The sequence below is a fragment of the Cyprinodon tularosa genome, unplaced genomic scaffold, assembly GCF_016077235.1.
Source record: "Cyprinodon tularosa strain WSP-4 unplaced genomic scaffold, ASM1607723v1 ctg514, whole genome shotgun sequence".
NCBI lineage: Eukaryota > Metazoa > Chordata > Actinopteri > Cyprinodontiformes > Cyprinodontidae > Cyprinodon > Cyprinodon tularosa.
In genome coordinates this window covers 239,851-254,727 of record NW_024039246.1, presented here as the reverse complement: position 1 = coordinate 254,727, position 14,877 = coordinate 239,851, and the positions used below count along the sequence as shown (strand labels likewise).

At 39.8% G+C, this 14,877-nt stretch overlaps 1 protein-coding gene across 1 annotated transcript; it reads right to left on the bottom strand.

The window, feature by feature from the left end:
* Positions 1-1,854: 1,854 nt before the first annotated feature.
* LOC119795557 (ubiquitin carboxyl-terminal hydrolase 2-like) lies at positions 1,855-14,312 on the bottom strand. Its single transcript, XM_038303618.1, has 12 exons — positions 14,126-14,312; positions 8,507-8,554; positions 8,310-8,427; positions 6,696-6,807; positions 6,496-6,606; positions 6,348-6,412; positions 6,156-6,259; positions 3,982-4,062; positions 3,807-3,885; positions 2,943-3,050; positions 2,737-2,857; positions 1,855-2,486 (listed from the first exon to the last, which is right to left on the bottom strand). Exons 1-12 carry the CDS (start codon positions 14,261-14,263, stop codon positions 2,381-2,383), a joined length of 1,191 nt encoding a protein of 396 aa, XP_038159546.1. The 5' UTR covers positions 14,264-14,312; the 3' UTR covers positions 1,855-2,380.
* Between the last annotated feature and the right edge of the window lie 565 nt (positions 14,313-14,877).

The window sequence follows — 14,877 nt, the reverse complement described above, 5'->3', positions numbered from 1 at the left end:
CCACCCGTAGACAGCTGGAGTTTGGCACCTTGCGACCCTACTTGGAATAAAGCATGTCAGAAGATGGATGGTATCCCTAATATCTTTCAGTTAGACTTACATTGAATGGTTTATAAGCCTTATTTAGATTTTATATTGACCTTTTTTTGTCAGAAGCTCAGAATATAGGACCCAGAATTCAAGCAGACGGGAAACACTAATGAGCGTGTGAGTCACTAACCTGAGTTTAGTCTGAGCCCAGAAGACGGAGTGACGTCCGTAGGGATTGTTTCTATGAAGCTTGTGGTTCAAGCGGCTTCCAGAGTTCCAGGAGAGAAGCAGAGCAGTGACGAGCAGAAGCAGGAGCACCCAGAGGAGCAGTAGAATCCGGAGGGAAAATCTGAAGGCAGAGTTGAAGCAGGAACAGGTTTCCAGGCCAGAAGATCAGAAGTCCAAAGAGGTGCCGAACAGATCAGAACATGGAGTGGAGGCCTAGTAGTTAGCTAGTAGAGCAGGGGTGGGCAATTCCAGTTCCCGAGGGCCGGTATCCTGAAGGTTTTACATCCTTCCTTTATCAAACACACCTGAAGCAAATGGCTGAGTTACCTGCTCAGTATGCAGTCAGTTTCTCACAAGTCCTCTCAATCAACTAATTACTTGATTCAGGTGTGTTGAACCAAAGGCACATCTAAAAGTTGAAGGATACCGGCCCCCAGGAACTGGAATTACGCACCCTTGTCTTAGAGGTTGGAATCTTGAGGTTCTTATTTGAGCCCCACTCCCACTGAATGCCACTTTGGGTCTCTGAGCACAACCCATAACCACACTTTGCTCCCTGGGCACCCTACAATTGCAGCCAACTGCTCCCCAAGGGGATGGGTTGAATGCAGATGTTAATTTCTACAATGTGAGATCAATAAAATTCAATTATTATTTTTTGAACAGGGGCGACCAAAACTCCAGGGGCAGAGACTAGTCAGGATCAGGTAATCAGAAACTCAAAGATCAAATAATCTGGCACCAATGGCTGGAAACAGGTGGATTAAATACAAAGCAGGAACAGGTGAATCTGATGAGTGAAAATGAACGCTGGGCGGAGCTAAGAAGATTGGAGAAAAGAGCCAAACCCAGCCATCAGAGCCAAGACGAAGGTTGAAAGAGTTAAAACTACTGTATTTAAAAATATTGTTTATTCTATTTCAGTTAACAGTATAAATTAGTTCAGTCATCTTTTGGCTCCTCTTTTGCTAATCTACTGAGTGAGACAGAGATTGGTACAAGGGGAGGGCAGAGAACAGGTGTGGCGCTTATTTGATATGTAAACGTCCTGCTGTATGACCTTTTCTGGCTTGTTTATGTTTCCCTGCGCTTGATAAGACACCAAAATATTTCAGAGTGAAAAACCTCTTGGGGAGAAGTTTTTTACAAAGTCCCCAAGTTAAGACACACTTACTTCGTAGCATAAAAAAGTATCCACTTTGACATAAAGACAACACATGTGTAACTGGGTATCTTATAATGTAATTTAGAATATATCTACTATGAGCTAGTGCTAAGCTATACACATAAATTTATTAGCAATTTTTTTTGTAAAACACAGCAGACATTATCGTTACTCCGATTTAGTCCAATCTGACTATAAATAATGTTTCAGGATAAAACCCAGATATTCCAGAAAACAATTTATTGAAAATGGATAAATTGTTGAGAATAAATATTGATGGAAAATTAACATTTTACCCAGTAATTCCCGAAGGTTATTCTATTTTAACCCTGGTTTGCTTCATAATGAATTGTGGATGCGGCTCTTCAATGAGCTATAAATGTCTACAATGAACAAACAATGGTTAAATTCAACAAACACATGACAGCGCGTTAGTTAGTGACATGTTTTAATCATTTACAGACTCTGGATGTAAAGTCAGGAACATCATACCAGCTGTCTTCCACAGCTGAGAGCCTAAGTCACATTTCATTTATTCTGCTGTCCATAAATACTGTACAAAAATATTATCGTTATCACTTAAAAACATCCTTTTACCTTCACTTGAGTCAAATATATTAAATGAAAACAGTATAATTAATTAAATATAATAAATTTGATCTTTTCAACTATGTTGTTAAAGATGATTCATAAATAATGAAAGAGAAAGAGAGAAGGAGGGGTTACAAAAATGTCTGTAAAAACATCTTTTTCTTCAGTTTGACCCTTTTGGAGAAGCTTTTCCGGAAGCTGGGTTTATGATTTTCTGCTGTTCATCCAGCTCGTCATTTCAACATATCGGCTTTTTGCTCCTTCTTTAGATATATAGCTCCACTAGATGGAGCTATTTCTCTCTCTGAAAGAAGCGTCCATGTTTTAAGGCTCAGTCGAATGCAGTCCATTTCTCTGTTTCACCATCTACAGCCGACACGTCTGGTATTTCCCGTGCGAGGAGCTGGACAGCTCGTAGAAAAGAACATAAGCGTTGCTGCTGCGCACCTGGCTGGAGGACATGGGGCTCACCCTGCAGAGAACATGGAGAACAAGCGTTAACCTGGGCCTTTGTTAGACCTTGTAAAAACACGCAGACAAACCCACAGGGTTATAAACACAAGCATGAGCCTTATTTGGTCGTAAAATTTAAGCTGCTTTAGAGTTTTACAGCAACAATGAAGTCATTCTCATCCAACATAAGGCCAGGGCTTCATGACATCCTTTCTGCTCATCTGATAAGGTGATACATGAAAGTAACTCGATGACGTGAGATCTGATACCTGGAGTCATTGTAGCTGTACCACTCTCCCAGTACAGGGTTCCTGCAGTAGGCTGTGTAATGGCCTCCCAGGGTGCTCCCGATGTGGTTGGAAACGGCATACAGGTTGTATACAGGACGCTCTGCAGGAAGAGACGACACAACGCTCAGCCAATGATCCATCGCGTAATTTAAACCCTAATCATCCCTGTTTTAGCAAATACTCACCGCCGCCAGGCGCTGAAAACTCTCGTAGGTCCAGATCTTTGAGAGGAAAGTCAACGTAGGTGGAAAGTTTGCTCGCTCTGACCTTTGTGTCTGAGAAACGCTTCAGGTCTGAAAGGCAGAGTCAAGGTGCAAAAACTGCCTCAAAAGGACAAATATTCAATACATATCCTGCAGCCTGCAATCACCAAGCTATTTGGCCCATATTTATAATGCAGTTTTTCTGGAAACGCACTGATCTGGCTTGACTTTTGGAACTTTAACATATAGAAAATAAATGTTATTAAGACAATTTGGTAGAGCTGAAATTCCTGAATCTAACTGAGAAGAAGGAAATAAGGATATCTCCGTCTAAGGCAGCTAAGTGTTATTTTATATACTTAGACACCTTTTATCGTCAGAAATTGAACAAGAAGCACTTTAGGAGTGAAATGAACATTTCCATTTGCTAAAGTGCAGCAATGATTGAATGTAAACAGTGTGGGAGAAAGGAAAACATGGTGCAAAAGGCATTAAAGGCATATAATCTCATGTCACTTTTTTCTCTATAGCCGCAGCTACCAGAACATCATAATAGTTTGGATTCATTAATGAAACAATCATCTCTTTTATTTAAATCTCACACTGGATGTATGTCTTGTACGTTTTATGTTTATTAGGATTTTTTTTTAAATCACACCTCTTGTTTACATGCAGATACAGGTTTAGTGCACAATAAGCAGATGCCCACTGTAAGGATGCTCTATTACCTTGTCGTGTTTACCTAGCACTGATGCATACAGTAACTAACTGTAGATTACAAGGATGCTGAATTAACATAAGTTTAATGTGTCTTGAAGCTACATAAGTGAAAGCAAAAAAGGATACGAAGCACTAGAATCTGTGGGAACTGCTGGATGCTGAACCTCTTTGTACATTTTCTTCTGGCTTTGCACTTGTTGCACGTCTGAGAAGGAAACAAACACAGTGGAGGCGGTGAGAATCTCTCGGCAGACTTATCAATGCATGAAATATCTAAACAGATGAATTTGAGGTCTATTACCGGTCGTTCTTCTCCGTCAAGCACATCTTCTCTTGTGAAAAGTCTCAAGCATTCTTTTAGCGTCACTTCCCCAGAGCTCTTCTGCAATAAACAGAAAAAAATCCACTCAGAAAACAGATTTATACAATCTTGGGTTTATATAGTAGTAGCTTATATAGTAGTAGCCAGTCAAAATGTCCCTGCTTTCCTTGATGGGCCCTTGGCTGGTCCCCTACAATTCATTTTTAAACATTAATCTTTGTACTAAAATATCCTTTCTGTCATGATTTGTGGACATTAAGATCTAAAGAGAAGCATCATCTCCTGGTCAGACCCATGAATTCAATGAAAGGCGGGAGTCAGAGTAAAAAAATATGCACCCCCGGAGAAGGAGGGGGTCACTCCAGTGGCTGGAAGTTGGCTGCCATTCGGCTGGCTGCTGCTGTATGATTGGGACAATCTTTAAATCAAGGGGTCAAATTATTTTCAAACAGACCTAATTCTTTTTTTGCCCTCTGATGCTACGTTCACACCGGACGCAGCAAGAGCAGCAAAATCGCGTCTGCTGCTTCATTTTTACTGCTTGTACCAGTTAGTTCTGACGCGCGGCTGAAGCAGCTTTGCTGCTCTGGCTGCGCGGTGCAAAAGTGTGTCTGACGCGCTTTGGGCGGAGCTACTCTATCCTTTCTTTGCCTTGCAGCTATATTTGCTGTGATCAGTGGGAATAAAGTAGTTTTAATATGTTTTTAAGTCAGAAAATCCACCTGAAAACTTAATCACTGCAGTCAGTTCATCCAGATTAACATCCTGCCTTCTAATGTTATTTCTGTCGGAGCCGCTCAGACCCCCACATACCAGCGGTGCGCTGTCAGTAGGATCCCCTTCAACAGCAGCCTCTGGCCCGGTCACCTCCTCACGGTTCACCGCGGCGGCTGGTAGGTGTTTTTCATCTAAATAGTCTAAACTGCAGGCACCAGGATAATAAAGCGAACATATTCTGCCGGCAGATTTCTGCATTTTAAGTTAATTTATGCGTCAATAAACTGTTTCAGAGGAGTGATCACAGCGCTCTGTGTCATCAGCGATGTGTCTGTCTCCCTGCCAGCTCCCAGATCAGCTTCTCTGATTGGTTGACGCGGCGCGTCGAGCAGCAAAAGTTACATTTTTCCATCTCGAGCAGCAGCGCGTTTGCAGCGCGTCACGCCTGCTGCTCAAAACGCGCTGCGGGACCTTTTGTTGCGCCTTTACGCGCGTCAACCATTGACTTTGCATGTAAACTCGCTGCTTCTGCCGCGCCTGCTGCGTCCGGTGTGAACGTAGTATGAGAGTCTAACACTAGTACGACGTATTAGGGCCAAGCTAGAGATTTTTTTTCTTCTATTTCGAGAATAAAGTCGTAACATTACGAGAATAAAAATCATAAAATTACGGAAATGTATTCATAAAATTCCAAGAATAAGGTCGTAATATTAAGGGAATTCAGTCCTAAAATTACGAGAAACAAGTTATATTTCATGGTAATTCTTACAAGAAGCACTTTCTTCATAAAATGAGGAATGTGGAGAATTATGTGAAGTTATACTTTGGCTCTGATTTGACAAATAAGGAAATCTTTTAGCACAGCAGCATCAAATTGGGCAGAAAGTCAAAGAGGACTCAGGTTGCTGATTGGTGGATCTGGTCAGAGCTTGAAGCTTTCTTTCTAAAATAGGTTTTTGTATGAGGACTTCATTTTTGTAATGTTACAAATTTATTCTCGTAATATTACAAATGTTTTTCTCGTAATGGTACGACTTTATTCTCAAAAACAAAACAAAAAAAATCTCTAACCTGGCCGTAATACTCCGTTGTACAATGGGAGGATTGAACACAGCAAAAAATGGAAATCTACATGAGTCATTTTTGCTTAAATTAAGTGCATTTTTTCTTGAATTGAGGAGGTAAATGGCATACGTTGCCAATGAAACAGGACAATTTACATTTAAAATGAGAAAAAAAACAATTGCTTTGTCTTATTTCAAGTGCATATTATCTAATTATCTTATTTAAGGAGTAAAAATACTCATTCCATTGGCAAAGTATCTTATTTATCTGCTAAAATTAAGGATAAATACACTCAATAAAATTTTTTTTTTTACTTATTTCTAGATGTTTTTTGCGTGAAACAGAATCAGGCTTTTGGTGTTTGTTCTCACCTGTGCGATAGGTACGGACAGATCCCAGAACGGCTCAAACACGGTGGACCGGAAGCCACAGACTGTGCAGGTCAGAGAGCTTTTTAGCTGCCCAGCAAACAGGTCTGAAAGCAGGCATGAATGGATTGTAAATTAGCTTTTCTATTTCCTCTAAGGCAGTTATGTTGCTATTGTGTGGTGTGAGACTCTTACCCACAACTTTACTGTCCTCTCTCTCCAGGTACATGTTCCACATCCTTCTGGCTTTATCGTCATCACTGCAAATCAAAGTCCAATCAATCACACAATTCTGCTGCTCCATAGGATCTAGCAGAGCAACTGCCATAACAAGCTGACTTACGCGAGGTGATCAATGTCCTCCATGGACGCCTTTCGCCCGATCGTCACCCTGTTTACCTCACTGTGGAGACCGTCCAATAGGAATCGCAGGAACTCCTGGGCGTCTTGCTGACTGCAGACAGAGAATTTTTTTATTCGAACTCAGAACTTTCTTCTGCAAAAAGGAAAGGCTTTCAATCACAGAAAAAGAAAGGAACTCACTTGGAGCCAACAAATTTGGGGGCAAATTTCTGGATCTGATTTCTGAATTCAGAGGGACTGATGGCCTCATTGTTTGCAGACATCCAGAGATTCTGAGTCAGCTTTGCAAACTCTACAGCCGGGAAAAAGAGAGAATGGTTAAGACCACTAGTGTTGGGATCTGGAGGCTTGTCCACTTTCTCCACCAGACGGCGCCGGAGATCTTCCTTTCTGAGGGCATGAGCTGCTCCTACACACCTGTTTCCTGTCTCCTCATTAAGAAGACCTATTTAAGGAGGAGGAGGCTGACACTTCCCTGCCAGAGTGTTTGCCAGTAATGGTTAGCAAACCTGAGCCAGCCTGCCTGTCTGACCCTGTTTCTCCCTGCCTCACAGATCCTGACTTGCCTGGAAACCTGAAACTCTGGAGATAGAAATCTCTGCCTGGAATCTGCCTGCCTACACTCAGTCTCTGCCTCTGCCCTCTGCCTGCCGACTAGCCTCTTGACTCACAAGGTTCCCCCCCCCTGCTGACCAGAATCCTCTCTGAGCAGGTATTTATCCCCACCATCAGTAAACTGCAAATTTCCTGGATCCATTCTAACTGCTCTGTCCTCCTCAGTGGTGTTCCTCCCGTGACCAGACCTCAGAACCCAAAACCCGTGCATCAATTCCTTTGTAAATATTGTAAATAAATCATTGAACTTTTTCCCTGTTTTTCTGCATGTGGGTTAGACGCCTTGAACCCAACATGACAACTAGAATGAAAAGACACAAGTAAATGAAACCACAGCAGGAATCATCCTCAAGGTTCTGCAACAATTAGCCTCTTTTTTAAAGCAAAAAGAGAACCAATGAGAGTAACAAAGAAGGATTTTCCTTCAGCATCTCAGATCCCTGTGCATCCCTTAGTTATTAAAGAAAATTCCACAGGATCCACATTATTTCATACCAGGATCTGTTCGATGAATAACCCTCACAGAGGTTCATGTCGACAAGACTCATTCATGCATTTTGTTTTGTGTGTTCCTAAAAGTTCTACTTTTGCAGAATCTGCTTGTATATACTCATTATATTGGCAGATCCTCTCATTTACCTACTCAAGTTAAAGGTTAATACACTTAATTTAAGAAATTTGTAGTTATTTCTAGATGGTTTTTGCAGTGCAGAGAAGCTGACATTACCCTTTAAAGTCAAATAGAGGAGCAAAACCCAGGTTGTTTTAATTGAACCTCCGACTCTGACGTTGTCTGATGATCTAATGTTCCCAGCTTAAATCAAGGGCATGTGAGGACACCTGAGTCAGCTCCATAGCGTGCCAGAAAAAAGTGACACCAGCTTAGATGACGTTGTAAAAAAATGACACATTTAAGGCAACAGGGTTTCTGCCACTTTCTGATGCAGCTTCATATATATAGTTGCGCGCACACAGAGTTGTAAAAAGAAAAAAGCCATTTTCTTCATCATTTAGTTTGGATTTAACGACTTAATAAAGATGAACGATTGTAAAAACATGATCTTTACATCATGTGATTCTTAGACGATCTGTAAACTGTCTAAAGTTTAATGCAGAGCTTTTGAAATCATGAATCTTCGTCAGCAGCTGCAGAATATAGAGTTGAGAAGTTGGTCCTACCTTTCATGAGGGCTGTGTTGCTCCTCTTGTTGAGGTCCATGAGGTGGATGTTCCTCAGGCAGTAGTCTCTCAGCTCAGAAGTGTTACTCAGACACTGAATAATGGAGTTCATGAAACACTGGAAACAACATGAGAAAAAGCGAAAGATTACAAAGGATCCAGAAAGAAAGTAGTGGGTTTATCTTGATGATGCTTACCGTGTTGCCCAGGTTCTTTAAACCCACCAGGCCCTGTGGACTCTTGCTCTGTTCAGAGACAAAATAATGAAGATGTTTTAATTCAACTGGAACTAAAAGATTAAAGACCTATAAGGAGAATCCAGCATGGATGATCAAGAGCATCATCCAATTTACTCTACAAAAGCTAATATGAATCCTTTAGTTTGGATTACCTCTGGATAGCACCTCACTTTGGGGTTACTATTCAAATATGACTGTTCTTTAGCCTTTTACAAACTAATCAAAGGTTCAGTTTCCAAAGTCCTTCAGATTTATGTGTTCTTCTTTGACCTCCTAGATAGGTTGCTGTTCTAGTAGCCTGATTCCTCAAGGCTGAAATGCTATTTTCTATTTTTCAGGGCAAGACAAGTTACTTCCTGGGATATTTTATCCTACTTCATGTTGTAAGCTAGGTTCTGTTTAAGTGATTTCCTGTTTTTACAAATCTAGAAGTGATCAGGCCTTATTATTAAAGTAGATAGGATAGTTTGGATAAATAAGTGTAATAATCCATCTATTTTCTGTCGTTTCCAGCTCCAGCTGTCTACGGGCGAGAGGTGGGGCACACCCTGGACAGGTCGCCCGTCAATCGCAGGGCAACACAGAGACAAACAACCATTCACACACACACTCACATCTAAGGATTTATTACCGTAATTTAGAGAAGCCAATTAACCTAACAGTCATGTTGTTGGACAGTGGGAGGAAGCCAGAGTACCTGGAGAGAACCCACACACACTCAGGGAGAACTTCGTAGAATTGAACCCGGAACCTTCTTGGTGCAAGGCAGCAGTGCTACCTGCACAGTGAAACAATAATTTAAAAAATATATATTTTGTGTCTGAAGTATATAGTGATAGGAAAATTCATGCCTAAAAATAAGAACTTTGTTTAGGGTAAAATACTTTTTTATTGCCCTGTAACCCCTGATTTTACTCGAATTTATAGATTTTTATGGTTTAAAAAAAAAGAAGGAGGCAGTAAAAACATTGTGTTAAAATTAGTACATGACAGCAGCACTAATGAATTCCTCGTGTGTGAACAGGCTTCTCTGGACTGTGTGGCATGTAGGTGATGACCTCTAAACTGAATCACAGGAACTGAGGGGGAGATGGGTTCTGGGTGGGAGTAGCTGTTCCTGCGGCTCTGAGGTCACTGGAAGGGAAAAAGTTAATCTATTTGCAGATGACGTTGTGGTGGTGAACTTTTTGTTTTTTGTCATGTTTCCTCTCAGTCTCAGCTGCTTCAGCAGGTTAATCATCTATAACACGTGGCTGCAGAGGTCAAAAGGTTATGAATTACACAACATGCGCCCCATTAGTTTGATGAAGCAAGGTCTCAATGTGAACTTTTCCTGACACTGGTATTAAAGTTTACTACTCGCCCTTGAAATAATCTGCTCAATTTAGACACCTTTTAATGGGAATAGCAATAATTAACCTGCTTTTTACAGCATTTGATATTTTAATTGCAGCTTTTAGCTCTAATTTGCATTACTCCTTGAATTTGAAAGGTATTTTATTCATTTATCCATCAACACTTGTGAGTTTTTATTACCATTTTTGGTTTGGATGTCAGCAAATTACTATTCTCTGCTGTTTTTACTGTTTACAATGAGGAAAAAAAAAATCTGATTCTATTTATTCTGTTTCTTTAGAGCAGAATAAATAGAAATGAGAACTGAATTGCAACCAAAACGTTGTGTTGTTAATTTCAAAATGAAAACAAAAATCATATGAGAACAGTAAAGTGAAGCTTCTACTTGAGTTTCCATACTTTCAAAGGCAAATAAAAAAATACCATCAGGCAAATCTAAAAAGAACAAAACAAAAGTGAAAATATGTGCATTTTTCACACCAAAAAAGGAATAATCTATAAATAAATAATTAAATATTAGGCAAAATATTTGTTTAAACATTACTTCTAGATTGGGGACAATTTAAATTACTACTTTAGATAAAAAAAAGAAGAAGTTCTAATACCATATTCACTCCCATGACCAGAAAATGTTCTGAAATATGTGTTATGTACATATTAAACTACCCATATTGTGTTTAAATGTGACCTTATTGACCAAATATTGACACTACAGATCCAAGCATGATTGTTTCATGGTATTGCTGTTTTTGTGGCCATTAGCCAGATGAAGGCATGTAGCCTCCGTCATGTTACATAATAAAGCAAGAACATGCTCTGCAACGCTTTAACGCCTCTGCTGACAGGTGCAATATTAGCATAGAGACAGAAAAACGTGGAGAACGGAACCATAAGCATGTTCACATGTAAGCTAGTAATAAAGAAGAAACGTCAGCCCATTATTACTATTATTGCATCCATTTTACCCTGCATCTGTTGCTTTTCTTTCATGATTTTTATTGTGTGCCCTTTAAGTGGCCTTATAAATGATATAACGCTGCTTTTAAAGCTGTCTAGGTAGAAATAATATCAACATTCTGCAGTATTTGAAAGCAGACATATGGTGTGGGTCCAAATCAGCAGGACTCGGCTCACACAGCAGGAGCGTTCTGATAGTTCCGACCTGTCCAAAAACACAGGAAGTGAGGCGTTCAGGTGAACTCTGTGCACTGGTTGGCATGACTTTAAAGAGCATGAGAACATTTTGTGCTAAAGCACGGCGCCCCGCAGCCATGTAACATGTGACGCAGAGGCTCGGCTGACGGTGCCAGCAGCCTCGCCTTTGATGAGGGTATAAACACGGAGCAGCGGGTTCTGGAATCAGGAGACTTTTCTTTCAGGAAATTTCTTTTCTGAATCTGAGAAAATCTTAATGTTTTAAAGGAAGTCCTTCCTGTCCATCCATCCATCTATCCATCAGTCCGTCCATCCATCCATCCATCCATCCATCCATCCATCCATCCATCCATCCATCCATCCATCCATCCATGTTTTTGAAGGTTTTATTACAGAAAACCAGAAATGTAGTTTAGTAAAACTATGGAGAGCACAAAGTCAAACAGCTGCAGCTTCGATTTTTGATTTGCAGATTTCGATTTTCTGTCTATATTTTGAAACTAAAATTTTTTTTTATTTTTTTTTATTTCTAATCAGGGAGCAGGGAGATGTTTCAAGTAATTAATATTGCACCAATCATATTGGTAAAGAAGGCCTTGTCATAACCTTAAAGTATGAAGATGATGAAAAATGTGATTTATTTTGTAAATATTTCTAAGAATAAAACAAAAGTTTGATGACAGCAGGGATGAAACTACTTATTTTACACATTAAATGTTTATCTGTTGTATCTCTTTAGAAATAAACCAACTATTTAAGGATGTTTCCTTCCAAATTTATTTTTCCTCAGTATGCGTAAAGTCCTGAACTGATAATGGAGCTAAATGGAAATCCACAGGAGGTTTTTCCCTCTTCAGACCTTTCAGCCGTTGTGTTTCATCTCTTGGTTTTTCAGTCAGCTGCTGAGTTTCTGGTTACGTAAAAAAGCTCCTCAGTAGTAACGAACGGCCCACAGCGTGGAGGCCGTGGACCTGAGTCCGACACCTCAAACCCACATGCACAGAAATATGTGCTGACTGTGGGCAGATCCTTGTGCCAGAAACATGTCCTGCTGCGTGCACGATAAGATTTTCCTCCTGGGACACGTTCCCTATCAGCAATTCTCCTTCCCGTTACGTAACAACTACACCACACATGATGCAGCCGTCTGCTGTTGTTTCTAACACCCCCTCTGCTCTTTGCTCAGGCCTGCATGAAGACGCCACAGAGCTTCTCCGCTGCAGGAGGAAAAGTTCTGGCTACTCACTTTTCCATTTAACTTCACATGTGATCATTTTCTCCTTTAAACTGCTACTAAGAAAATCTTCAGTTCAGATTTAAGTTGAATATTCTGATTAAATGCTCCTCAGGAATCAGCTCTCCCCACTGTATAAAAGTATTCAAACCCATATAAATAAACTAAAATATTTCAGATGATTCTCAGGTTGTTTAAACGGTTCTAATCGCAGCTAAAAGCAAATTATCTTTGTACTGAAACTCAGGTTGGTTATGATACATCATAACTAAATGATGCACCAAAGTTTTATTTTTTTGGACGACTTTCAATCAGGCATAAAATAACGACCTCTATGTGAATAAAACTGATTACCCAAGCAAAAAGAATTGAGTTTAGCAAAAGGCTAAATTAAAATGGGCGCATGCTATCTCAGGTGTGGCCAGGTGACCCCTATCTGCGGTGCATGATCCATATCCTTCAGCATTGCTTTTAAAAGATTGGCCCATGCAGCGGCACCACCAGGGGGTGGCCAGGGGTGGCCTCGGCCCCCCTGTGCAATGCCCTGGCTATCCCACTCACCAGTATAAAATGCTGTAGCATAAATTTTGCATTTCATCTCATTATGCACAGCAAGCAGCGTAACATTAAAAATCAAACATTAAACCAAAATATGAGTTGGTCTTTGCATGTGTGGTTCTAGACAGGGGCCAACGGGGGCCAGTGCCCCTGTATATCATCTCCTGATCCCTGTTATGGCCCCTGTACAGAAGACATAATACTCTAAGTAGTTCTTATGATGATATGTGCTTGAACAGACATGGTTACTGATTGGTCCTTTGGATCTATTTCACTCTTTTTTTCCCTTTACAAATTCTATTTTACTAATCATTTAAAAACAATTAAGGGGCAGATTCAGTGGTATTGAGATATATACTATTTTAATTCAACCTAATTTATATATATATATATATATATATATATATATATATATATATATATATATATATATATATATATATATATATATATATATATATATATATATATATATATATATATATATATACACCATGCAGCTATCTTAATATATTTGAATCCCTTGCCTTTTTTTAAATTTCATGCTTTTCTGTGCCCCCCTGAAAAATGATGGCCCCCTCTAGGCCCGCTGGTACATTTGGTCTAGAACCGCCACTGGGTCTTTGTGATTTCTACAGGCAGGTTTACCACAATAGTAGATTCAAATCCTGAAATTATGGCTTGTAGTTTCAGTGTGCCACCCCAAGATTTTTAGTGGCCCCATCTGGCCCCCCTATGAAACATTTCTGGAGGCGCCACTGGGCCCATGTTGAGCTTTTACACTTAAAGCTCCTGGAGAAGTTAACCCTGTGAAGTTTGCAGCAGTTACAGAGCCCACCCCAGTCATAATGTTACACCTGATTGCAGCAGGTATTGGTTTTATTTATGCACTGTCCTGTGCAGATGTTAAAACCTGATGTTTCATCTTGTTAAAAAAAAAAAAAAACATTTAATTAAATGAGCAAAATAGAATCAATGCTTTTTTATGTCAAACATCCTAAAGTTCATCTAAAAGCTTTTCTTATAACAATCTCTGCTAAGCAGTAGGACTGTCAAATTTTCTGAAAAAAAAAAATAATAATAATAATAATAATAACATTAATATCTTAAAATAAAAAGAACGTTAAAAATTAAATGTTTTGTTTATATTATTCCCAGAACAGAAAAATGCATTTTAAAGAAATTAATCTGCAGGAAGAACAGCCTCCTCTTCTACCCACACAGTCAGTTTCCGCGGTGGATCTGTGGAAAAGATGAGCCGGAGCTGGACTCACCTTGGCCGGGTTGATGATCAGCCCCATGAAGGTAGACACCAGCATGGATCGGGACAGCTGCTTCTGCCGCAGCTCCGGTTCATCCAGTAAGGGGTGACCCGGGACGGTCACCGTGTAGGAGTGTCGCAGAGACGGCATGATGATGTCCGCGCTTCGGAAATAATCCAAACTAAACAGTTATTGCAGCTGAGTCGCTCAACAATCAAACGTTGAAGTGTGAGGGAATCGTTGAGCGCTTCAGTTTCTACAGAGGGACGTGAACGTCCCCTCCCACTCAGAGCAGTCGTGGTGCCTTCAGGTGCTATCGGAAAGAGCGCATTCGTGGAAAATTTTCGTAGGAAAGCGCATGAAGGAACAGGAGGGGTGCTAGTTATTTAGGTGCGCTTAGTGTAAACAACAACAACACATAAATGGAAACATACAAAGTAATCACAAATCATATATATAAATCATATAGATAGATAGATAGATAGATAGATAGATAGATAGATAGATAGATAGATAGATAGATAGATAGATAGATAGATAGATAGATAGATAGATAGATAGATAGATAGATAGATAGATAGATAGATAGATAGATAGATAGATAGATGGATGGATGGATCCACTGTTTCTTATTTTTGACTATTGAGCAGATGTAACAAGTATATTTCTCCACTGTGAGATATATATAAAGTCAATCAATCAAATCTTGATTGAAAAATGTTTATTGTGATCACAGCAATACTAAAAAATACTAAAAATGACAA